General features: G+C 44.7%; 1 protein-coding gene across 1 annotated transcript in view; it reads right to left on the reverse strand.

The window, feature by feature from the left end:
- The window catches only part of LOC126188048 (uncharacterized), a 67119-nt gene that overhangs the window by 16672 nt on the left and 24023 nt on the right, over window positions 1–26424 (reverse strand). The window contains exon 2 of the mRNA XM_049929480.1: window positions 5956–6133. Within this exon, the coding sequence (XP_049785437.1) occupies window positions 5956–6133 (178 nt within the window). The remainder of the gene's footprint in view (window positions 1–5955; window positions 6134–26424) is intronic.

Consider the following 26424-nt stretch of genomic DNA (forward strand, 5'->3'; position numbering starts at 1 on the left):
CACTAAAGGTAACCTCTGACCTACATTGGAATTTGGTGATAAAACCTTTACACCAGTTAAAGATGTGACCCCCTTCCACTAGTCACGAAAACCCTGGCCATGTCATAGCAATGGTGCAAGACCTATCAGTTCAGATCGACTCAGAGGAAAGCAAGGAGAAGGTGAACATTCAAACTGAACTATTACACATATATGTGGCCAATGCTCTTGACCTCACCTTGCGCTATGTCAAACAGCATGCTTCATCAACACCAAATAATGTTATTTTCATCTGGTGATGGCGGAAAATTGCATCCTCAAATGGATTCAGTACTCTTCATGAGAATGAGACTGATTTTCCTTCTTAAATGTGTATAAATTAATTGTTTTTGTGTTTAGCAGTGATGACATATGATTGTACAGAACTGTATTAAAGTAGCCAACACATACTGTATGTACTGTACTGTACTGTACTGTACTGGAAGGTACTAGCTTTCATTCCCATATGGTTTCAGGTATTTTCATCAGGCTTAGGCTCTACGTGTGTCTCTATTTAACTTCTTTCTACGATAATAAATGTATGTTTTGCATGGACATCATCTTATGTCTCCTGTTTTTAAGTTTAAAAAATCGGTACTTTTCTTAACTCTATTTGGAATAGGCGAATTTTTGGAATGGCGGGGTTCACAATAGTGGGACTCTACTGTAATGACGAATATTTCTCAGAAATAAAACAAATTTTCGGTAAATGATAGTACTTAAAAGACAAGTGAGTAAGTCACCAAATGATTTAAAAAATTGTATCTTATATGATTGCTGTTCATATCACCGGAGCATTTTCCAAAACAGAATTATCTGTGATGGGTTATTTTTAATTGAAAAGGCTGATTAAGTATTTAAATGAAACCATCCAAAGCCAGAGACAGTGAAAACACTCATAACGGCCTTGAGTATCAGAGACATGTGTCAGTTTGTTTCTCAAGTTAAGTGAAACCATTATAACCCAGAGAATGAGTGAAAACATTCATATAGCTGACATGGGCACAGAGACTATTTTCATTCAAGTGTTTCCGGGTGACTATATTAGGATGGTAGTTTTTGCATGCAGACATTTCAGCAAAGTATGCTACGAAACATGCAGCAATGACCATGGGGTCAGTATACATGTTGCCACTGAGGGAGATACCAAGAGCTACTGCAGTCAGTTGATGGCTGCCAGTGTTCAGTCCATACTCAAGATATTTGTGTGTGGGTCCTCATGGATGATACATTCTTTTCCTAACAATCCTGCTTTCTCCTTTTTATTAAAAACCATGCCTTCATTCAAAGTCCCTCGGAAATTATTAAATATTCCACAAAAGGAAAGCAATTGTTACACCAAAGTGCCCTTTTACGCACTCTAAAGCTGCAGCTATTTCTTTAGACTACCATGACACACGTTTCCAGCACTGGTCGGTTGTTAGAGAGAGAGAGAGAGAGAGAGAGAGAGAGAGAGAGAGAGAGAGGACACATTGCAGAGGTCACCATGGATGCTTCACTGGATCAGAAATGAGATGTCGGGATGCAGACTGTAATATCTCTGGCCGAGAATTTTCCATAGGCCATACTGAAATTTGTTGCAGTTCCATTATTAAGTAGGCACACTTCCAGTTCTGAAGGCAACTGCTCCGTTACTTTGCCCCTGCTAATGAGTTTTCCCTACCCCACAGAGGACTGTGGGCATTGAAGTCCCCCAGTATGATGTAAGGTGGAGCAGCTGGTCCAATAGCTCCGCCAGCTCATAAGGTATGTATCTAACTGGGGGCAGATATACATTACATTGTGTTACCCTAACTGACAGGTGGGCATGAACAGTCACAGCATTAAATGCACTGTTTAGTGGCACCATCTCATTGGTAGTGTCAGAGTGTATGAGCGAGCATACACCTACAGATGCCCTCTTGGCATTAAGGATTTGAAGTTTCCACCAGCAGGGACCTGGGGTTCTGAGAACTGTGCCCCTGAAGCATCACACTGTTCGCAGAGTTAAGTAGCCATCGATTGACGGGAGTCTCCCAAGTGGTAATGCTAGCCTTTACAATTCCACAGAAGGAAGATTGGATTGGAATCTGACAAAGCAATGAATGTAAAACAGGAGTATAAATTACTTTGCCACCGGGTCATGCTCCCCTGAATGTGTGATTCTTCGTCAGTATTCATCGGCTTGTTCTTGGGAGGTGAGAAGGGGGGAGAGGGGAGGTGGTGTTCTGGTTAGTCAGAGCTGCAGAATCAGGGTCAACATTCGATTTCTGGAGACATTCATTTCTGTGACCCCTCTTTCGGCCACTGGGTGTTGGCAGACTAATGGTATGTTTTGTCCTGGGAGGAGAGCAGATTGGCAGGTGCTCTCTTCCCTGGTGGTGCATAAAGAGGACAAGACATCCCTGGCAGTGCTGATGGGGGTGGTTGCCACCAGTGCTACAAGTTTGGGCAACAAAAGGGAGCTGGTGTCCCCTTCCACAAATGAAAATCGGGCACCAGCACATGGACAGGGTCAGGAGTTGGTGTTTGAGACTTGTCATTGTGCTCAGTGTGGATTTTGTCACAACATTTCGATGTCATAAATTGGGTGGGGTCATTTGAACTTTTTCTTAGCCTGTTGATATGACAGATGGAGAATCGTTTTATATTCCTGAAATTTCTTCTCCCACATGCCAATGAATGGGGGGGGGGGGGGGGGGGGGATGGTATTCTGGGCAGTTAACAAATGTAGGGGGTACTCCTCAAAGTCCATTCTCATGCACTGTCCTCCTGCACATCCCATAAGCAGCATCATTAGTACAGCAGGACAACGTGTAGTGTCAAACGCCTGGCACCTAAAACATCTCACAGGAGGAGGAAAACAGGGTTTGACATCACACATGTGACCATGACATTAACTTTCTCACGTAAGTCATTTCCATAGGAGACTACCCCATTATCCTTAGGTCATCTCTTAATGTGGTAAATAAAATGTACTCCACACTGCCCTAGTTTATTGTGTAGTTCTTAGTCTGTTTGTAGCATTAGGTCCCAGTGGAAGATGAGACCTTGAATCCTCTTGAGTTTGTTATGATGAGAGATGATAACCAAGCTTGTCATACGCCTGAAGCGCCTTGTCTGATAAAGAGAGATTGTTTTCCCATTTTCTCTATTGCAGCAACTTCTTCAAACCTATCCTCAACATTTCCAACAAAAACAGCAGCTTCATTGTTGCAAAAGATTTTTCCATCAGTTTTGGAGAATACCAAAACTTGAGTGAACTGTCCACCTCCATTTCTCCTCACTTGACTTACATCCCATGGCATTCACAAAGATGGAAATGCCATGCAGTTTTAAGTCTCTATGCTGTAGTCATCTTTGCTATTTACTGTGATGGCTGTGCTGGCACAACCACCTGTGCTGGCACAACCACCAGTATGGGTAAGTTTCATCCATTTCATTGCATATCATCCACTGATGCCACTCACTCCTAGCAGAAGCTCTCCTGGTTGGTGTCACTGTGCCACAGCAAAAGCTACCTTGCTGAGTAACTGTTTCCCAGAGTCCCTGGCCCCAAGCTAGACAGGTACCTATTCTTCAGCATACATTGGGAGCGGGAGGGGTGGGATGGGATGGCTCTCTTAATGGCCCACACTTGTGTGTCATTTAAGGAGATAAAGCTCAAACCCTAAAAGGATACTGTAACTAATTAAGCCAAAAAAGTCTGAGGCAGAGGTTGTGGAATGATGAGTTAAAAGTGATAGATGGCCTCACTCACTGGCGTGTGACAAGTGCCTCCCGTCGGGTAGACCGCTCGCCTGCTGCAAGTCTTTCGATTTGACGCCACTTCGGCGACTTGCGCTTCGATGGCAATGAAATATGATGATTAGGACAACGCAACACCCAGTCCCTGAGCGGAGAAAATCTCTGACCCAGCCGGGAATCAAACCCGGGCCCTTAGGATTGACAGTCCGTCGCGCTGACCATTCAGCTACCGGGGACGGACATAGATGGCCTGATAACAGCAGAGTTGGCAGCATAAAGGCTTGACTAGGTACAAGACTCCTTTTAGCTGCCTCTTATGACTTAAGCAAAGAATTAATGCAGATCTATGCTAGTCCCCAACACTACAAGGGTGTCTGTGAGGGAAATGGAATACGGTGTGCTAGGTGGTGCATGGGACAAGTATTGCAGCTGGGTCTTCCATAGGAGTATAACCCATGTGGTAAGAAGTGTAGTGGCTGTGACATAAGAATGGACAAGGATATTTAGACTGAATGGCTGGTGGTGTGGTGAAAATTGTGCATAGGATCTTCCTCATTTCTGGACAAAGTAAGTAGTCAAAGCCTTGACAAAGGATGTGGTTACATTGTTTGCCTGAGGTGATGATGGGGTTGTTACTTTGCAACTAGTTCATATGGGTAGTTGGTGAGTTAGAAGCATTTGTGGATTGTGCATAGGATATCTGCTAGCAGACTAGGTTTGGAGGGAACTGCCTGTCTGTGTGGCCTTAGTAAGATCTTAAACATACTGGGCAAAGGATTGCTGGTCACTGCAGACCCACCATCATATGGTGGCCAGATTATGTGGGAGTGACTTCAAGTATGGAAAGGGTGATACCTGTTAAAACAGAAATAGTGTTGATTGTCATTAGTCTTGATAGGGACAGAGATTGTTATGCAGTCATCAGAGAGGTGTTCAACATTCAGACCAGGTGGAGTAGGTGGGAGAGAGTGTTGAGGCTGTGGAAGAATGAAAATACATTGTCTTGGCCTGGGTCCAGGTCGTGAAGATATCAACAAATCTAAAGTGGACAGGGGTCTGGGATCTTGGGTGGCAAGGAAGGTTTCTTAGTTGCCCCTTATACAGGTTGGCATACCAAGTGCCCAAAGCCATGTTGCAGTTTTGTTAGCATCTCTTCATCTTAACGAAAGTAGTAGTTACAGCTAAAGATATAGTTTGTCTGGCATACAAGAAATGAGGTAGCAGGTTTGGAGTCAGTAGGTCATTGCAACAGGTAGTGTTCAATAGCAACACTTAGATAAGTTCACCATAAAGCACTTCTCTTTCTACTTCCTCATCGTGTTGTTCTGCAGATGGGATTGCTGCCATCCTTTGCACACTTTCACTTGATACTGTCCTGTGGCATTATTTCTGGGGCAATGCAGGTAATGCAAAAAATATGTTCTACCAAAGTGTGCAGTAGGAATATTGTGTGAAGTTGATAACCAAATATCTTCCAGAAGTCTCCCCAGGGACCTGCAGATTCTTACACTTAAGTGCCTAGACAATATTTCTTATTGGCATTTGTAGGCAAAAACATGAGTGAATTTATGATTAACCATGCAGTTCACAATCAGAAAATTAGAGGTAAGAAGACTATGCACCTTTATGTAGGGTTTAGATCTGAATTTTACATTTTGTTTAAAATGTTTATGGCACCTTTTCAGTGAACATTGGGGAGAATATTGAAAATCTCCACATACTCAAAAATGAAGTAAGCAAATACATCACTAACAACAGCTCGCACATATTATCAAAATATCTGCACTGAAGATGTAAATGCTATATAAGTAATGTTTTCATTACACAAGGTTTGACTTAGCCAACACGCAGGTGGCTGAAAGAAATGCTTTGTTTGAAACGTTGAATAAAAACAGCAGCAGAGTCGCAATATACGAGAAGCAGTAGTAGCCAATTCAAAAGCATTTGCTGTTCTCAAAATATACATAAATATATACACTATAATGCAACTGCTGCTGCTCCTGTCAGTACAAGTACATAAGCACTAGTCATAATTCGTTATTGGTTTACTTTACAGAAAGTCTACAGTAGCTGCTTCTTTCTACTAGTGCAGAACTTTAATCATTTCACATCCCAGAAGGCTTTCCTTCATGATGGGATTTATGTAACAAATGAACAAATGAATAAATAACTATTTATGTTGGGAGTCTCCACTTCAGCACTTTGCTTTACCTGAGTAGTTTGTATCCATCAAGGACATACTTTTCTCTAAACTGTTGATCGTTAGCAGGAGGAATTTTACAATAAGCACCAAGAACAGTGTTACAATGACACTGTACTGGATGTATCTTGCTAGGATGACTGCCAGGTATTTCAATTTCCTTTTCAGGGCCTAATTTTATCGTTACATCTGAAACAGAGAAACTACATAAATTATCTTATAGCTTTAAATAAGAAAATTTAAAAAAGCCATTGTTCATAAAATAAAATTCAGATACAATAATGTGGTTCTCCAACCTTAAATGTACCACTGAAATTAAATTAGTAAAGCTGTCAGCACACGGACAGTACATTTAAGTGCTGAGCGTTTCAAGTTTCTGACGTAGCGTGGAATAGCACATTGGGAGTCTTTGTACAAATCAATATCTAGCATGTCAGATATTCTGAATGTGCATTTGAACACTGACCAATGAGATGGTAGTATGCCACCTATGTCACATGCATGCTATCTCCCTACAGTACAGAGTCAGAAGGTGCCGTATTGGATTTCAGTTGAAGCCAAATGCATGTGTGCTGTTTCTGAGCACCAGTAAATTGAGGATCTCTCGGAAACCTTTCATTAATTGTACAATTTGTTGTAATAAAATGACAAGAAATGTCAAATTCAAGGTTAAAGAATTATTGTATCTTGTGTATTATGACAGTATGCCATTTCAAGGAAATGGCATATTGATGATCCATCATTCTTGGTATAACTTCAGTTAGTAACACAGCTATGATTAAAGCTTTCAGGAGATGTAACATGCTAGGTACAGTCCTCTCTTACTCCTGATCTATTTTGTGCAGTGAGTAGAATCACAGATTTGTAAAGAAAAGTGTGATGTGTTGGTGGTTCGCATGCCAATACATCCGAATTTTTATTTCTACTAAAATTTGTGTTTAATAGGTTCTGGTACTTTTTTTTATTAGTTTAATATAAGTGTAGACTACAATATTCAATGTTATGTAAATATAAGTGCACTCTTTCTGAAGAGTGATTTTGTCCGATTTGCTTAATCTACAGAGTAGCTTGCACTACTTGCAGTCAGATATTTTGCACTTTCGGCTTTTAAGTTTTGTATTTCATATGTTGTAAAGACTCTGCTACTGAATAGGAACAGTGAGAAGACCTTAGAGTTTTACTAAAAACTCAGAATGATGAAATAATTTTTACCTAATTTGGAGAAATATTGTAAAGTTGTATCTCACTATTAGTAACGAAACTTTTCTAAACCACTGTCCCTTATTGAAGGGACATGGTACTTTCCTTTTTGCCTTATAACATCTTCACAGATATTGAAGATTTTATTTACATATACTGCAGACAGAATAACTTGACTATTATATAGGCACAGGAGGAAGTGTCCATTTTAATAGAGCAAATACGGGAAATTTAGGCCCATCCATATCGTAAACAGTGTTAATTATGAGCCAGATACAGCTAATAACTGCCACTGGAGTGTATTGTGATCACATATACCAATTTGGGGCCAACATAGCATTTGCAAAAGTTGCATCATTTCTGAGCGTTCAGCAGCATGTTGAACTCAGCACGCTCAATGTTGGTGTTGAGAGGCACAGTCCGTGTGTCAACGGCATAAGAGAGCGGGAAATGGTTGCTCACAAAGTTTACAAATCATAACAGTTAATTTTGTATTATTTTTGTGTTTCGCATATTTTGTTACTGGGTCTACAATCAACATTAACACAAAATATAGACAACCATCTGACCTATCTACATTAATATACAAAATTAGTACGTATAGGCACTAGTAAGCTCAAAATAGTGAACTGCATTAAGTTGAATGCACTCACATGGAACACATCCTCTTCCCAACAAACAGTAGTCATCAAAACTTACAGTAAGCAAACATATGGCTAACGAGAACTACGTAATAAAATTCATCTTCCACATGCTTGTGCAGGGCAAAGATAGTTTGTAATGGCAGTCTACTACGAAGTATTCAGTTGCAGAATAAATTTTCCATCACCCATAGTTAGTCAGCAAGAATAAGAAAAAGGTTGTTACACAGTTCCTGATCACCACACGTCACACTTCCCTGTATTATATCTTCAAATTTCTGATGGCGTCTTGGCTACAGAGGTCACACACTATAGATATGTGGGGATTTTTATAACCAGTACTTCCCCTTGTGCTACTGCAATGGAGTAAAACATATACTGGAACCCAGTTTTTCACCATCTCCCTTCTCTCACACCACCAAACAAAACAACACAGCATAACACTAGTAGTTCTGAAGATATGATCGGAATACTTATCCTGCATGCGTCCGGCTCCATTAGCAGAATTTAATGGACAGTTGTGTCTAAGGCCTTTGAGAGATATAGGGTATTTCAAGTATAGTAAAAATTATGTCTTTGGTGTTGCACAGAAACCACACATCCTCCCCCCTGTCCCATAGGCAAGCCTTGACCACTACATAATGTTCCCAGAAATGAGCCAGAGTGTGTGGCATATTGCCTGTCTTGTGTATGTTAACCCTTGCTAGCTACCCAGATTTTATACAAGTACCTTGGGACGGGAACATAAATGCACATTCAGATTTACCCGACTGCGGCTCAAACATGTAGTACAGTGACTAACCACACATCGCTGCGGAAAACAGTTCCTGTTTAAAAAACATGAGAAATTTACAATTTCCCTGCAGACTTATTACCTGCAATTTAAATAAAAAATGCATCTTAGTTGTTTACAACAAGTAGGCTATGCAACAACAAATATTTTTGAACTTAAATTGTTTATTTACTAATACGAGATCTGTTCAAGAAATTCCGAACAGTTGTAATTTCGCGCCAATGTTGTATGTGTGAGCGAAATGCGGTTGGGATTCCTGTACACGCATGTGTTTAATGTGTAACTGCCAGAAGTCTCGTTGTTGAACATCTGTTAGTTATTGATCAGAGCTGTATTGAGCAGAACGTCATATAACACAGTCTGCGAATTTCGAGATGGCAGAGTTATAGGGGCAGCACGTCTGCATTAAATTTTGCATCAAACCCAAGAAAACCTTTACAGAAACACACCAAAACACAGGAAGCATATGGCAATGAGTGCTTAAGTCATACTCAAGTGTTACAAATGGTTCACACAATTTAGAAATGGCTGGACAGAAGTTGAAGATGATACCCTTCTATGTCTACTAACGACAGTCATGTCAGGAACGTCAACGAAATTGTGCGTGCCAATCAAAGACAGACTGTCCAAAATGTTGCAGAAGAATGTAACATTTCAGTTGGATCATGTCATGAAATCCTGACACAGCATCTTGGAATGCATCATTTTGCCACCAATTTCATCCCACGGCTCATGAGTCAAGACCAGAAAGAATTTTGCCTCTCAATCTGTTAAGAACTTTTGGATTGCACAAATGAGAACGAGATGTTCCTTAAGAGAATCATAACTGGTGGTGAGATGTATGTCTACAGTTATGGCGTTGAGACCGAAGTTCAGTCTTCACAGGTCAAATCTCAAAGCCATGCTGGTAGTTTTCTTTGACTTTGAGGGATTAATTCATGATGGATCCATGGCACAGGAAGAAACTGTTAATCGATGGTACTATCGAGACTTGTTGCGACACCTGCGAGAAAATGTGAGAAGGGAACGACTTGAAATGTGGTGAGACAGTTCATGGCTCTTGCATCATGATAATGTAACCACACATTCATCCCTGTTAATGCATGACTGTTGAAAAAAGAAAAAAAAAAAATGAAACCACTGTGCTGCCTCGTCTTCTGTACTCTCCAGACCCTACTCCTGCGGACTTACTTTATTTCCAATGTTGAAAACCCCGGTGAAAGGATGAAGATTTGCAACAATAGACAAGATAAAAGAAAATTCACAGATTGCAGTTTGCACAATCCAGCACGAGGCATAGCAAGACTGCTTCTGGAAGTGGAAATGGCATTGGGAGCGGTTTTTCAATTGTGAAGGAGAGTATTTTTAAGCAGATCATCCACAATAAGTAAAATATAAACGTAGAAAAATTTTGTGGACAAAGTTCCAGAATTTTTTGAACAGACCTCGTACAACTGTATTAATTTACAGTTATTTCAGCAAATAGGTGTGTGTGTGTGTGTGTGTGTGTGTGTGTGTGTGTGTGTGTGTGTGTGTGTGTGTCCTCATTTACTATGAAATTATATATTTCCTGAGTCACTTGTATTGTTCCCACTGACTATACTAAACTTCAATGAGTTCAATGAGATATTTTTGTGCAGAGTAGGAGCAATAATGTGATGTCAGCTCACGTTGATATGGATATCTCCCAGTGTACACCTTACCAATGATTCAAAAATACATAAAGTAGTAAAGAAATTTTGAGAAAATGGATCCATGTGCAATTGGTGTTCATATAATAAACTAGCAATAGCACTACCTACATAGTATTCAAAGGGCAACTGACTCAGGCCAGAAATCCTGCAATTAGAATTAGTATCAGCCCTACACATTAAAAACAGACTACAAGTGTGCCAAGAAAACCAAACTAAGGGAACAGTGTATTTCTTTAATAGAAATGGTCCTTACCCTGACCACTTACACAGAATAGGGAGACACACAACTGCTCTCTGCAGCTGTGGAGAAACAGAACACCTGAACATATAATGCGCAATTGTAATTTACACCATCAAGAAAGTGGAGTGCAGACTGAGCAATCTGCACTTGAGGAGGAAAAAGAAAAAAAAGTTACTTAACTCTGTTGGCAACAGAATTCCAGAAGCACTGCTTTACAATGGTGAAGATAGGGACACTGATGACTAAGCAAAGACTCAAAATCAAGGTGGTTTGGAGCACATGTGTACGAGAAGAACAGAAGCATCAGCAGCAGCATGACAACCTCAAAAAGAAATTCAACAACGGAACAATGAGGAGGTAAGCTTAATGAGCTTTCTGAGTTCAGAGGGACACCATGATGAATCAGAATGAGTTGCTGATGAGTACACTCATCAACAATGTAATGTGTACATTTGTTCGATTGTTTAAACTGCACAAAAGAATTTAGTAAGATGAATCGCAATGGCAATGTGAAGCCCAGAGTGCTGCTGACACACACTTAATCATTTGATAGTAGTTTAAATAGGGATAAACACAGTTGTAGTTAACTGCATAGTGAACAGTCTTTAGCAATTTAAAAATTGCAAATTACCATTGTAACAGAATATTGACAGGGGTACTATGATAGTGAGTTTCTTTTATTTTTGCTTCATTCTTCTTATTTTCCTCCATTTCTACTTTTTCTGTCAATATACACTGGTAAGCCGAAACATTATGACCACTGCCTTCCGCAAAGTTGGATGCTGCCTGGTGACTTTTTTTTTTTTTTTTTTTTTTTTTTTTTTTTTGTGGTTTTAGGGTGCAAAAACTTCTATGGTCATTAGCGCCCAGCCCGTGACTTAAGACAGTAAAAAACCGAAATTGAAAACCAGCAGCAATGGGAACAAACTCATAAAATTGGAGAAACTAAAAGTAGAAAGAATGCTTAAAAATCCACTACAGACAGGGGGTGGTTGTCCCCAAAAAAAAGCTTCAAATGACTGACGTCATTTCACTGTCACTAATAAACTGGAGAACGCGGTCGGCTGAGCGCGTGTCATCTGCTAAAATCGACGATAGATCAGGCGATAGCTGTAGACAGGAGCGTAACGGATTAAAATAGGGGCATTCAATTAAAAGGTGTCTTACCGTCCACGGCTGAGAGCAGTGGGGACAGAGTGGAGGAGGATCACCGCTTAAAAGATGTCTATGGCTAAAAAGACAGTGCCCTATCCGGAGTCTAGCTAAAATGACCTCCTCCCGACGACGCGTTCGGGAGGAAGAGGTCCAAGCGCAAGGAAGGGCTTTCACTTCCCGCAATTTATTACGGGGAAGTGTTGACCAATGCGCATGCCATAAATGAGCAATTTGGCGACATAAACCGCTCCGTAGATCGGTGAAGGGAAGCGACTGAATAGCTGGCCGAGGAAGAGAGACTGCAGCCTTGGCCGCCATATCGGCCGCCTCATTCCCACAGATACCAGCGTGTCCCGGGAGCCAGAGGAAAGCCACCGAGACGCCCCCCAGGTGGAGCAAGCGCAGACAGTCCTGAATCCGGTGGACCAGAGGGTGCACAGGGTAAAGAGCTTGGAGACTGAGGAGAGAGCTGAGAGAATCGGAGCAGATAACGTACCGTATCCGCTGATGGCGGCGGATGTAGTGGACAGCCTGGAGAACAGCGTAAAGCTCCGCAGTATAAACCGAACACTGGTCGGGAAGTCGAAAGCGATTTGGGGTGTCGCCAACAATATAGGCACTCCCTACACCTAATGATGTTTTCGAGCCGTCGGTGTAAATAAACATGGCGTCCGTCATTTGTGCACATAGAGCAGCAAATGCCCGACGATAAACAAGTGTAGGGGTACCATCCTTGGGAAATTGACATAGGTCATGGAGCAGGCAGATCCGGGGACGGAGCCAAGGCGGTGCTGTACCCCAAGTTGTCAAAAAGGTTTTCGGAAAGCGGCAGGAAAGAGAATCGAGCAATTGATGGAAGCGGACTCCCGGGGGTAGTAGGGAGGAGGAGCGGCCTGCATACCCTACATCAAAGGAGGCGTCGAAAAAAAGGTCATGGGCTGGATTAGCAGGCATGGAAGACAGATGGCTAGCATAACGACTCAGGAGGACTGCTCGCCGATTGGACAGCGGAGGTTCAGCAGTCTCAGCATAAAGGCTTTCCACAGGGCTAGTGTAAAAAGCTCCAGACACTAAACGTAATCCACGGTGGTGAATAGAGTCGAGACGCCGAAGAATAGACGGCCGAGCAGAGGAGTAGACTATGCTTCCGTAATCCAATTTTGAGCGCACTAAGGCGCGATAGAGGCGGAGAAGGACCACTCGGTCCGCTCCCCAGGAGGTACCATTCAGGACACGGAGGGTGTTAAGCGATCGCAGACAGCGAGCCGAAAGATAGGAAACGTGGGAGGACCAGCACAGTTTTCTGTCAAACATAAGACCCAAGAATTTAGCGACGTCTGAAAACGGAAGGTTGACAGGACCTAGATGTAAGGAGGGCGGAAGAAACTCCTTACGTCGCCAAAAATTGACACAAACGGTCTTACTGGGTGAGAAACGGAAGCCGGTTTCGATGCTCCACGAGTGGAGGCGATCAAGACATCCTTGAAGACGTCGTTCAAGAAGGCTGGTCCGTTGAGAGCTGTAGTAGATCGCAAAATCGTCCACAAAGAGGGAGCCCGAGACATCAGGAAGGAGACAATCCATAATTGGATTGATGGCGATGGCAAACAGTACAACACTCAGCACGGATCCCTGGGGTACCCCGTTTTCTTGGGAGAAAGTACGGGAGACAGTAGTGTTCACCCGCACCCTATAAGTGCGCTCTGCCATAAATTCGCGAAGAAAAAGGGGCAGCCGGCCTCGAAAGCCCCAAGAGAACAGTGTGCGAAGGATGCCTGTCCTCTAACAGGTATCGTATGCTCTCTCCAGATCAAAAAATATTGCTACCGTTTGGCGTTTCCCGAGAAAATTGTTCATGATATAAGTGGAGAGAGCAACAAGATGGTCAACTGCAGAACGATGCTTCCGAAATCCGCATTGGGCTGGTGTTAAAAGACTGCGGGATTCCAGCCACCAAGCTAAACGGTAATTCACCATACGCCCCAAAACCTTACAGACACTACTCGTGAGAGAAATGGGACGATAGCTAGAGGGGAGATGTTTGTCCTTTCCAGGTTTCGGAACGGGAACGACAATAGCTTCCCGCCACCGTTTGGGAAAGGTACTGTCGGTCCAAATGCGATTATAAAGGCGAAGGAGGTAACGCAGACTAGGGGTTGATAAATGCAGCAACATTTGGACATGGATACCATCCGGACCTGGGGCGGAGGAGCGAGAAGATGAGAGGGCATGTTGGAGTTCCCGCATGGAGAAAACAGTATTGTAGCTTTCGTGATTTTGAGAGGAGAAAGCAAGAGGTCGCACTTCTGCTGCACGTTTCTTCGGGAGAAACGCTGGCGGGTAATTTGAAGAGCTCGAAATCTCAGCAAAGTGCTGACCCAACGAGTTAGAATTTGCGACGGGGTCCACTAAGGTATCATGCGCGACAGTGAGCCCAGAGACCGGGGAGAAACTAGGCGCGCCTGAGAACCGTCGAAGCCGACTCCAAATTTCCGAGGAGGGAGTGAAGGTGTTAAATGAGCTAATAAAGAATTGCCAGCTTGCCTTCTTGCTATCGCGGATGACGCGACGGCATCGCGCACGGAGCTGCTTATAGCGGATACAGTTGGCCAAAGTAGGATGGTGACGGAAAATACGAAGAGCACGTCGCCACTCACGTATTGCGTCACGGCATGCCTCGTTCCACCAAGGAACTGGGGGGCGCCGGGGCAATTCGGAGGTGCGTGGTATTGAACGTTCCGCAGCTGTAAGGATAACGTCGGTTATGTGTGTGACCTCATCGTCGACGCTGGGAAAGCGACGGTCATCGAATGTCGCGAGAGACGAAAAAAGTGTCCAATCGGCTTGGGCAAACTTCCAGCGTCGCGGGCGCATATATGGCAGTTGAGGCTGCAGTCTGAGACACATGGAAAGTGGTCACTCGAGTGTGTATCATCAAGGGCGAACCATTCGAAGCGCCGAGCTAGAGGAACAGTACCGACCGCAAGGTCCAAATGAGATAAAGTTGTCGTGGAGGCAGACAAAAATGTGGGGACCCCAGTGTTGAGGCAAACTAGATCCGCTTGGTGGAAGACGTCTAGCAATATGGAGCCACGTGGACAAGGATGTGGAGATCCCCAAAGCGGGTGGTGGGCATTGAAGTCCCCAACCAGCAAATAGGGGGGTGGAAGCTGACCAAGAAGATGAAGGAGATCAGCTCGTGCCATTGGTGTGGACGATGGAATGTACACAGTACAAAGAGAGAACGTGTATCCGGAAAGGGAAAGACGGACGGCGACAGCTTGGAAGGAAGTGTTTAAGGGGATTAGGTGATAATGGAGAGTATCATGGAGAAGAATCGTGAGTCCTCCATGGGCTGGAGAGCCTTCAACAGAGGGGAGATCATATCGGACAGACTGAAAATGAGGGAGAACAAAGCGGTCATGGGGACGCAGCTTTGTTTCCTGAAGACAGAAGATGACCGGCGAGTAGGATCGTAAGAGGATCGACAATTCATCCCTATTGGCTCGAATGCCGCGGATATTCCAGTGGATAATGGACAGGGGATGAACAGAAAATGGAGGACTGTGACCAAAGTTGCTGTCAAGTCAAAGACTGCTCGGAGCTAGCGACCGACAGCATGGAATGGCATTCAGCCGAAGGCAGAAGATCCTGATCCATAGGTCGGTCAGGAGCAGCCCCTGCCACCAGCGATCGGCCGGTTGACCGGCCACCAGCAGTGCGCCTCGGCGACACAGAAGACGGCCGAGGGCGATTTCCGCCAGGTGGTGCTGTAGATGGGACACGCCTTGGCGGAGAAGGAGAGGAACTGGGTTTCTTTGTAGCCTTCTTGGAAGAATGATGTTTAGATGAAGGAGGAACCGATGGTTGGGAAGTTGCGGTACGTAAAAACTCTTCACGAGTATGCTCTTTTTTCGAAGACTTGGCGTCCGACTTTTGGGCACGAGATTTAGCAGAACCCGACGAAGGGTGAGCCATAGAGTGGGCAGGCGAAAGTGGTGAGGTTGAACGAGCGATCTTTGCGCTGGCCGATCTGACGACCGTGGCACTAAAGGTGAGGTCGCAAGTCTGCGTGGCCACCTCCTTTGTTGGCCGAGGAGAAGCAAGGACAGTGCTGTATTTTCCTGTCTGAGGCACGGTGGGCTTGCGACTGGCGAATAATTTTCGAGCAGCAAAGGCCGACTCCTTTTCCTCCACTCTTATTTCCTGGATGAGCTTTTCGTCCTTAAAAACGGGGCAATCTCGAGAGGAAGCAGCGTGGTCACCCATACAGTTGATGCAGCGAGGGGATGGAGGTGGACAAGCACCCTCATGGGCCTCCTTGCCACACGTAACACATTTGGCCGGATTGGAACAGGACTGGCTGGTGTGATTGAACCGCTGACATCGATAGCAACGCGTAGGGTTTGGGACGTAAGGGCGAACGGAAATTATCTCATAGCCTGCTTTGATTTTCGATGGGAGTTGAACTTTATCAAATGTCAAGAAGACAGTGCGGGTTGGAATGATGTTCGTGTCAACCCGTTTCTTAACTCTATGAACTGCCGTGACGCCCTGGTCAGACAGATAGTGCTGAATTTCTTCGTCAGATAATCCATCGAGGGAGCGTGTATAAACGACTCCACGCGAGGAATTTAAGGTACGGTGCGGTTCCACCCGGACAGGGAAGGTGTGGAGCAGAGAAGTACGCAGCAATTTTTGTGCCTGGAGGGCACTGTGTGTTTCTAATAACAGGGTGCCATTCCGTAATCTGGAACAAGACTTTACAGGACCTGCAATTGCGTCGACACCTTTCTGAATAATGAAAGGGTTGACCGTGGAGAAGTCGTGACCTTCATCAGACCGAGAAACAACAAGGAACTGTGGCAACGATGGAAGAATCGTCTGTGGCTGAGACTCAGTATACTTACGTTTGTGAGCAGACATAGTGGAAGGTGAGGAAACCATTGCGGAAGAATCCCCCATGATTACCGGCGTCTCCGATGGCGCGCTCCTCCCTTGTGGGGGCACTCTCTGAGGGCACTCCCGCCTTAGGTGATTGTTCACACCTCAGGTCACACCTCCCGACAAAACGGACGGAGGGACCAATCGGCACTTTCGGAAGGTATCAGCTCCGGTAATCACCCCTCCCTGGGCCTGGCCGTTACCAGGGGGTACGTACGTGTCCTACCTGTCTACCCAGGGCGGGGAACTGCGCGTTACCCCGTCACCGGCTACGCACAAAAGGCGTGGGTCGGCCTTCAGACACGCACAGGGAGGAAGAAAGATCAAGGGAAAGGAAAGAAGAGAGGTCTCAAACGCCGCAGCGGAGAATAGGGAAAGAGAAGAGGTAAGGAAAAGAGAAGGAAGAAGACATAAAAGCAAGGAAGGCGAAGAATGCAGTACATTTACGAGCGTCCGTCTCCGGACGTAGGCACAAACCATACTCCCAGATGGGGAGAAAGGGAAGGAAAGAGCCAGAGGTGAGGGGAGGAGGGGCGAAGATAGGGATGGGGAAGGATGAGGAAAGGGAAGGTATGCAGCCCGGAAAGGAAGGAAGGCCACATTAGCTCGGGGTCCCGTGCTCGCTACGCACGTATCCACAAAAGAGTTGTGGACCCCCTGGGGGGGCCTGGTGACGTTGCAGCCATGTGACATGCCTATGAAAAGTATGCAAACGCAGCAAAGATTGATGGTAGTCACCCCAACGAAGATATGGGCTGCAAATGAGGAAACCCTGTGAGGTAAGCGACTTTGTCAAAGCACAGATCATCATCATCATCATCATCATCATCATCATCATCATCATCATCAAGCAAAGACTATGAATGAGTATCACAAAAACAGCAAAGCTGGTCGAATGTTCACATGCTATTGCCATGTTCATCTACAGAATTAGGTAGGAGGACCGTAAAACTACATTAGAAGAAAATGTGTGTGCAAAGAATTGCCATATATTCAAGAAGCTAGAAGACAGCAAAAGGCTTGAGACTTCAAGAATTTTAGAAGCTGAAAAACTTTTGTGTTTGACAATATGTCCAGCAAATGTCAGGCTCTCTTTCCACATTGGGACGTCGTTCTGAACACCTTCTGTGCACAATAATCATAATTTAACCACATTGTATTTTGGTTTATGTTGATCTCAGGGAAGACGTGCCGAGCCATCATGCAGCATCTGTCGCAGGAACTCACGGAGAAAATCGTGTATCAGCTAAAGACATGTGCTTATGTTATACTTTAAAGACCGTGTATAAAAAATGCCTGTCACGCTGTCACCACGACTGAAGTGCGAAGTACTTCAATTTTGTAAACAGCAGTTTGGTACTTTTACTACTTCAGAAACCAAATTGTTTCAGGCTGACGAGGTTACATTTGTTCAAGTAACTCAGTCTTTTATGTTTTTATGCATGAACTTATTAGAGCAGAAAATGAAAACCAACATGTACCCTACCTTTAGTTGAAACTGAAAAATAAGTAAATGTTTCATAAATGCTTCCTCGCTGACTGCTTATAGTGTACAACAGAGACTCAAAAATAAATTTAAAAAAATTAAAAGTTGATCATAAAATCTCTGAACAGTTCTCACACGTAACAGGAACTGCCCTTTGCAGAGAAAGCACAGAAACTTTACTGTGCTTGTCCCCTTGTTGGTAGTTACACTAATTAGCTCTACATAAAACAAAATTAACCACATATTTAGGTGACCATATTTTTCACTACCCACAGCCTCACTCAGGTACTGAAGGGTTAGTTTACAATGAGGACATTTCAAAGAACCAAAGATGAAGCTGTAGCAATTTGTGTTTAAAAGCTACAAAAACAATTAAATGCATGGTCAGCAATTATGGTACAACACACACAGCTTCAATAGAAGAAATGCAAAGACAACTGGATGGTGGACTCCAGGTGAATCAAATTATCAGCAATGGTAAAAGATAAGTGCTTTAAGCTCTACCCGCTGTTTGATGAGCCGAAAGACGGATTGCTAGTTCTCAGACACAGATGCACTAGCATAATTGCTCACAAAATGTTTGGCGATAGTCCCTGGACCAAGATAAACAGCACCACCTAAGGAAATATCTCTTATTTCTGCAGGAGATTGGAAGGCATAGAGGCATCTGATCTCTGCCCATACTTGTAATGGCGATGGATATGATCCAATGGTGTAAACCTACCATTCCCAGGGTTTCTGCTTTCATTGTTTTATGAGGTAGTGAACACGGGCACGGATCCATTTAAAGGCAATGAGGTGCTCCAGTGAAGAGTGGCACTTATGACAATGGACAGCCAACCTATAATCTCTAATGGCTGCAGCAATCTCTGGAACCCAGCTGGGTACCATCTTCTGATGGTTGGATCCCAAGGAAGAGGGGATGGCTTGGTTGGCTGCCAAAAGAATTGCTGCCGTTGTATACTGAACAGCAGCATCAATACTGCCTCAAGACAGGGACGACAGCAGAGGTGAAAACATTCCAGTCAGCACCATGGAGAACCGATCTGGGCGGGTCCAGGGGAGCAACGGTGAGGGAGGGACAGAAATATTGGGAAGTGGTCACTACCACACAGGTCATCATGGACCCTCCAGTTGGTAGATGGTAGACAACCAGGACTGCAAAAGGAGAGATCGATGACTGAATAAGTTCCATATGCCTCACTGAGGTGTGTGAGCTGGCACCACAGAGAGACAAAGATCAGGCCATGCCAGTAAAGATTCCATGTCGTTACCACAACCAGCAAACATTGTACAACCTCACAAAGGATTACAGGCAATGAAGTCATCCAAAACTAGGAAAGGTGGAGATAGCTGACAGTAACGCAGACAGTACATCCTCGGACCCGACATCATCGGGAGGGAGATAAACATTACATATAGAAAAATCCTGATGGTTTGTTTTGTTTTAGGGCACAGAAGCAACTAGGGTTGTACTCGCCCATCTCAGAACCATAGAACACTAAGAAAAAAAAAAGTTATGAAAGACAAAGTGAAACCCAATCAAAGGTCCTGACAGCTAAAAACAGGGACTTGGAGAAAGGTCCATAAAATACGCCATGCAGAAATGGAGGTCCTAACTAAAGATTAAATGGCCTTTGCCATATTGCTATGAGGGATAAAAAGTAAACGCTGCATCGACAGCCTGTGTATTATTCACTAAAACAGCTAGGCGGCAAACATAAATAAGAACATAAGTGGTTAAAAAAAGGGGGCATTCTGTCAGGAAATTGCGAACCATCGGAGGTTAAGGGCAATGAGCACATAGTGGAGGAGCACAATTTAACAAACGGCGATGGCTAAAAAGACAGTGCCCAATACGCAACCTAGCTAAAATGATGTCCTCTTGGCGAGAAGGCCGAGAGCAGGTTGTTCAAGGCGACGGAAGAGGCTTAATTCCCCAGAGCTGGTTCCCATGAAGGGAGGACCAGTGGTGATGCCAAAGTGTCACCACCAGCAGACAGACGGCAACACAAGGAACATCAGAGGGAGTGGAAGAACTAGCAGGCCGACGTACACAGACTACAGCTTTCCCGTCACACCGATGTGACTAGGAACCCATATAAACATCACAGTGGCTCCATTAAGAGTGAGCAAGTGAAAGCTCCCTTGGACAAATTGCACTAAGCGATGGACAGTGCACAGCACACTTACATTCTGAAGGGCATAGAGGGCAGAGCAGATGACGCAGTTGAAAAGCCTGCCTCCAGATGTGCTGCGTGGCCGGATACAGGTTAAAAAGTTCTGTTGAAAATGCTGAGCACCAGTCCAGAACCCAATACCAAAAAAACGTCAGTGCCAATGACTAATGCACACCTGACACCACACCACACTACGTCTGATAGCCATCAGTGCACACAAAGGTACTATTGCGAAGTTCTGTGCGAAGGTCGTGAAACTAACGGCAATAGAGCAAGGCTGGAGTAGTGCCTTTAGGAAGTGAATGGAGGCCAAGATGAACTGCATGAAGCCAATTTGGTGAAGGGTTCACACCCATCGAGAAAATGAGAGGTAGCGTGAAGTTATGCTGCCAGAGAAGAGAGAAAAGCGAGCTCCAGGAGGTGCCAGAGAAGACAGATGGGCCCCCTACTGGCGGTCAGAGGAGTCATCTAAAGAGAAGGCATAGGATGGGTGGCCACACATGGCAAACAGCATGCATATATCTGCTGAGGAGAAAGTCATGGTGGTAGTTCGGCAGCTTCAGCATACAGACTCTCAACAGGGCAAGTGTAAAAGGCGCCAGTGGCCAAACAGATGCCACGATGGTAGATAGTATTGAGGCAGCACAAGAGGGATGGATGCGTATATGCATAAACAAGACACTCGTGGACTAGTTTTGAATGGACCAGGGACTGGTACAAATCGAGGAGGGTGGTCGAATCTGCTCCCCCGGAAGTACCGCTGAAGACAAGTGTGGCACTGAGGGACCGCGTACAGTGGGCTGCCAGGTAAGGCACACGAGAAGACCGAGAAAGATTCCCATTGCGCTTGACCACCTGGAATTTCATATATTCAAAGAACGGTGGAGCAACAGACCCAAGATGTAAGGGCGCCGGAAGGAACCCAATGGGCCACCCAAGTCATACAAATGGTTTTGTCAGTGGAACAGCAAAAGTCATTGTGAATACTCCCTAAATAAAAACAATCGAGACATCACTGAATACGCTGCTCAAGGAGACAAGTCAGTGAACTGCACTAGACTGCAAAATCGTCAACAAAAAGGGAGGCGGAAATGCCTTGTGGGAGACAGGCCATTATAGAATAAATGGCTGTAACAAAGAAGACAATACTCAGCACAGAACCGTCATGCGCACTGTTTTCCTGGATAAAGGTGCCTGACGAGGCACAACCCACAAGTATCTTGAAAATTTAGTCTTTTAAAACTTCCTGAAGGAAACATAGTATGTGGCCTCGGAAGCCCCAAGTGTAAAGCGTACGAGGATGCCAATCCTCCAGTCAGTATCTTAGGCTTTCTCCAAGATGAAAAACACAGCCACAGTTGGGTATGTGTGCAGAAAACCATTTATGACTTGGGTTGACAAGGTGATGAGATGGGTCAACCGCAGAATGGTGCCCTCGAAATCCACAGTGTGCAGTGGTTAGTAAATTACGAGATTCGAGCCACCATAGCAGCTGGCATGAATAATCACCTTGCAAACACAACTGGTGAGAGAAACTGGGCAGTAACTAGAAGGAAGGTGTTTGTCCTTACTGGGCTTAGGTATAAGCGTAACAGTGGCTTCATGCCAGCACCTGGGAAACGTGCCCTCTTCCCAGATGCGACTGTACATATGAAGGAGAAAGTGCTTGTCCCAAAGAGATAGGTGCTGCAACATCTGAATGTGAACATTGTCTGGCCCTGAGGCGGAGCATCGGTATGAAGTAAGAGCACGATCTACCTCCCTCATAGTAAAGGCGGCAGTGTAGTACTCATGATTCTGAGAAGCGAAGGGTATCGCCCAAGCTTCCTCCACTCGTTTCTGATAGAGGAAGGCAGGGCGACATTGGGTGGAACTCGAAATCTCCACAAAACAGGTGGTGGAGATAGAAATAGGGTTCACTATGATGTCATCTGCTACAGTCAGGCCGGAAATTGGGGAATCTACCTTGGCCCCGGACAGCCAGAGAGGACAGACCACTTGAGACGGGCAAGCTGGACAGTGCTGAAAGAAAGGTCCAAATGAAAATAGGTGTGCATCGATCTGAAAGGAACATGGTTGTTCTCACGTTAAGACAAATGAGGAGAAGTTATTGAGAATGTCAGTCAACAGGGCATCTCTGACAGGTTCTGAGAGAACACTAAAGGGGATGGTGCACATTTAAGTCCCGAGTAGCAGAAAAGGGTGGGAGAGATGCCAAAGAAGCTGTAGGAAGTTTGCCCTGGTGAAATCTAATGATGGAGGGATGTAAATAAAGGGAAAATGCCATGCGAGGAAGGAAACAGAACTGTAACAGCTTCGAGCCGGGTAGTCAGGGAGATGGGAGACTGTGATCATCATCCAAGATGAGAGCATCATGACTGCCCCGTGAGATGGAATGTGGTCCTTGTGGGGAGGACAAGGGGGATGGGGGGGGGGGGGGGTGGAAGTCAAAGCCAACTGGGAAGAAAAGTGAGTGCTCACAGGATCGGAGGCCACAAATGTTCCATTGGAGGACAGCCATGACAAGGAAAAGATGCCGTATGCCAGCCTTCAAAGACTCACTACCAAAAGCTGGAGGATCCTCTTTCATGAGGTCTACGGAGGCGTCGGCATTCTCCTTCTGTCGGTCTGCAGAGTCCAGTGCAGACAAGCGGTTGGTACTTCGCACCAGCGACACGAAGTTCAGGCGGGCAAGGGTATCAAGTGGATATCTGAGTCTGCGAAGGAGAAGACCCTTTGTTAGACGTCTTGGAACCTTTCTGGTTGGCAGAGGAAGAACCTGATGTTTGTTGGCTGGAGGGACATAGGAAGTCTTCGTGGGAGTATTCCTTCTGTACTTTCTGGCCTGACGGTTGTGTAGCAGGTGACTCCTCCCCATGAAGCAAAAGTTTTGTGGCTTGTCGCACAGTTGGAGGAGGAGAGGGGGACACTACCATGATGGGCGATTTCACAATTGTGGTGCTAAATTTGAGGTCGCATGCCTGCGTGGTTAAATCCTTCATGGAACGAGATGTAGCAAGAACAGTACTGTAGGTGCCGGATGGTACAATGCACAGTTTCTGACTAGCCAACAAATTGTGAGCAACTGGGTAAGGCACTTTTTCCTTCACCCAGATCTCCTGGACAGTCTGCTCATCGTGATACACGGGGGCAACCTCAGGAGGAGGCAGTATGGCCGCCACTGCAGTTGATACACTGGGAAGGAGGAGGCAGACAATGACCCTCGTGAGCATACCTACCACAGCCTACACATCTGACTGCATGTCGACAGGACTCTCAAGTGTGGGTTTAACAATGACACCGGTAGCAGAGCATCTGACTGCGATAACTTCATTACCTGCTTTGATCTTTGACAGAAGCACCACTCTGTCAAAAGTGAGGAAAAAAGTATGTTTGGTTACTAAGGATGCATCTACTTTTTTCATCGCCTGATGGACTGCAATGACACACTGATCAGAGAGGTATGTTTGGATTTCTGCCTCAGTCAGACCATCGAGTAGCCATGGGAAGAATTCAGCGTTTTATGGGCCTAGACACGAACAGGGTAACCGTGGAGGAGTGAAGCTGCAGACAGTTTTTGTGCTTGAGAGTCAGAAGTAATCTCCAGAAGCAAAGTCCCATTTTGCAAACAAGAGCAGGATTTCACAGGGCCAGCAATTGCATCAACACCATTCTGAATAAAAAATGGATTTACCGTCTTCAGTATATGAAACCATGAGGAACCATGGTGCAGCTAGGAGGGGCTTTGAATCGTTAACCTCATTCCATTTACATTTAGTAGACATTGACAGTGTGAAAGATGATTGGCTTATTGTGAGAAAAATCACCCATGATTGCCAAAGTCTCTGATGGCACACTCCCAACTGGGGCCCACCCACAGAAGGGGGTGCACTCACCTTAGGTGACTGTTCACACCTCAGGTCACACTTTCCATACATCTGACAGAGGGACCAATCGGCAACGCGTCAGAAAGGTGGGCTGGCCTTCAGGAGTGCACAGGGAGGAAGAAAGAAAAGAGGAACCTCAAATGCCAAAGTGGAAAAAGGATAGAAGAACGGGGGGGGGGGGGGGGGGGGGGGGGACAGTGGAGAGTGTTCTGATATCAGCATCTGAATATGCAGAATGTATTTCCAACACCACCACAGACATGTTCCCCAAGGGAGGGGAAAACGAATCTCAAGAGGACAGACATGCAGCATGGAAGGGAAATGATGCTGCCAAGGATGGGGCCATGTGGTAGCCAAGCAAGAACCCGCCAAAGAGTGGCAAGCCCACTGGAGGGTACAAAATCTGACAAGTGCTTACCCGAACAGCCACAGCCTCCAAAGGTTTATCAAGAGGCACAATGTCAGTGTACGTCGAGTCCAGCACATACGTACGAACTCCACCTGAAACCCTGTCAGACAGTATAATTCTTAAAATACGTTAGATAATCAAGAAGGGAAGGACCGGGTTCGAGCTGCTGAAAACCACAGTTCCTGGATGGCAATACAGGGTGCAGGCTAACTGCTTAAAAGCTGATGCAGCGCAACCAGGGGGTGGAAAAACCCATTACAATTCCACTGGAGGATAAGATGGTCTGAATACTTAGCACGAAGCAATTGGGGAGAGGGAGAGGGGGGGGGGGGGGGGGGGCTGCAGGCAGGTGGTAACCCAGAGTCATGTACTGCCACCAGTTGAGATGTAAGGGGATCCACTAACATAGATTCTGTGGCACATTGGCTGGGGAGATTTGGTGCCTCAGGGGCACAAGGAACATTCGCATGCAGTGGATGTCCACAATCCCTGCAGACAGGGGTAGTGGTCAATGGGAAGACTTATGTCTGAACTTCATACAACTGAAGCAACTCGTAGGAAGTGGAACATAGTGTTTCATGACACACCAGTACTCACCTTGACCTAAGGCAATGTATCACCTTTGAAAGCCAAGATGGAGGCCCCAGTAGCAACTCTGGTTTCCCTTGGTCCACTAAGGGCACAACAGAGGAAGTGCACACCCCATCGCTCTAAGTTGGCCTGCAGCTCATCATCAGGTTACAGAAGAATTATCACGGTTATACTGAGACCCTTATGGGGAGTGACGGTCATGGGAGTATCACCCTAGTTTTTACAAGACACCCACACCTGTGACCGGGCGGGAGATGATGTTTTAATGAGGGAACCGCTCTTCATTTCAGAGAACTTCCCAGTATTTAACAGAATGAAAAACCAGTCCAAGTCGCAAATATTTTATTTTTCATTCGATGACTAGTTCCGGGCTGAGGCCCATTTTCAAATCAACCTGCACGGCAGAGAACCAAATTTACACTCGTGCATAATACAGTTACTAGCAAGTTCTTAAGCATATGCCAAAGATACAGAACATATCTTTTTAAACTTACATGACAAAGTCAAAAATGGCATTTCCAAAGATTTCAAAAAACCAAGCTTCATAATAGGCTACACACATCACACCAAAAGTAGCATAAAGGCACAACAAACACAGAAACTTTATTATCCAACCAGCAGCAGACTATAGGCCCCACAGACAATAATGCACAATTTAAACAAGAGCCGTACTTTGATTTGATCTGATTTCTTTATTAATCCGTGAACAATTTACATTGTATGGATTTCACCATTGAATAATAGACAATTTAACAGTGTAAATTTGTTTCTTACACAGTAGTTGGCTGTGAAATTGTCTTATAATCTAATTTAAATTTTTCAGTCTTATATATTTATTATTTTTCCATATAGTTTAACACAGAACTTTCAGATTTTACGTAACCTTTTCTAATTCAAGTACTCCATTACTGTATAGTAACTATTATTTTGTAAAATTTTTTTTAGTTTTTCTTTGAAAGAGCAAATTTGTCTCATGTCTTATGTTTTGCAGTAATTTATTATATAATTTGATGGCATTGTGCAGTACACTCTGTTGCATTTTAACTATTTTTTCTATCCAGATGCAAATTATTGCAGTTCCTAGTTTCGTAACCATGTACAGAACCATTGTTAACATAGTGTCCAATATTTTTTAAAATGTACATAACATTCTGAAAAATATATTCAAATGGGACAGTTAAGATTCTCAGCATTTTAAAAAGTTCAAGGCAGTGAGCTATGCTGCCACTCTTGTTCATTATACGTACTGCTCTTTTCTG

The sequence above is a fragment of the Schistocerca cancellata genome, chromosome 5, assembly GCF_023864275.1.
Source record: "Schistocerca cancellata isolate TAMUIC-IGC-003103 chromosome 5, iqSchCanc2.1, whole genome shotgun sequence".
NCBI lineage: Eukaryota > Metazoa > Arthropoda > Insecta > Orthoptera > Acrididae > Schistocerca > Schistocerca cancellata.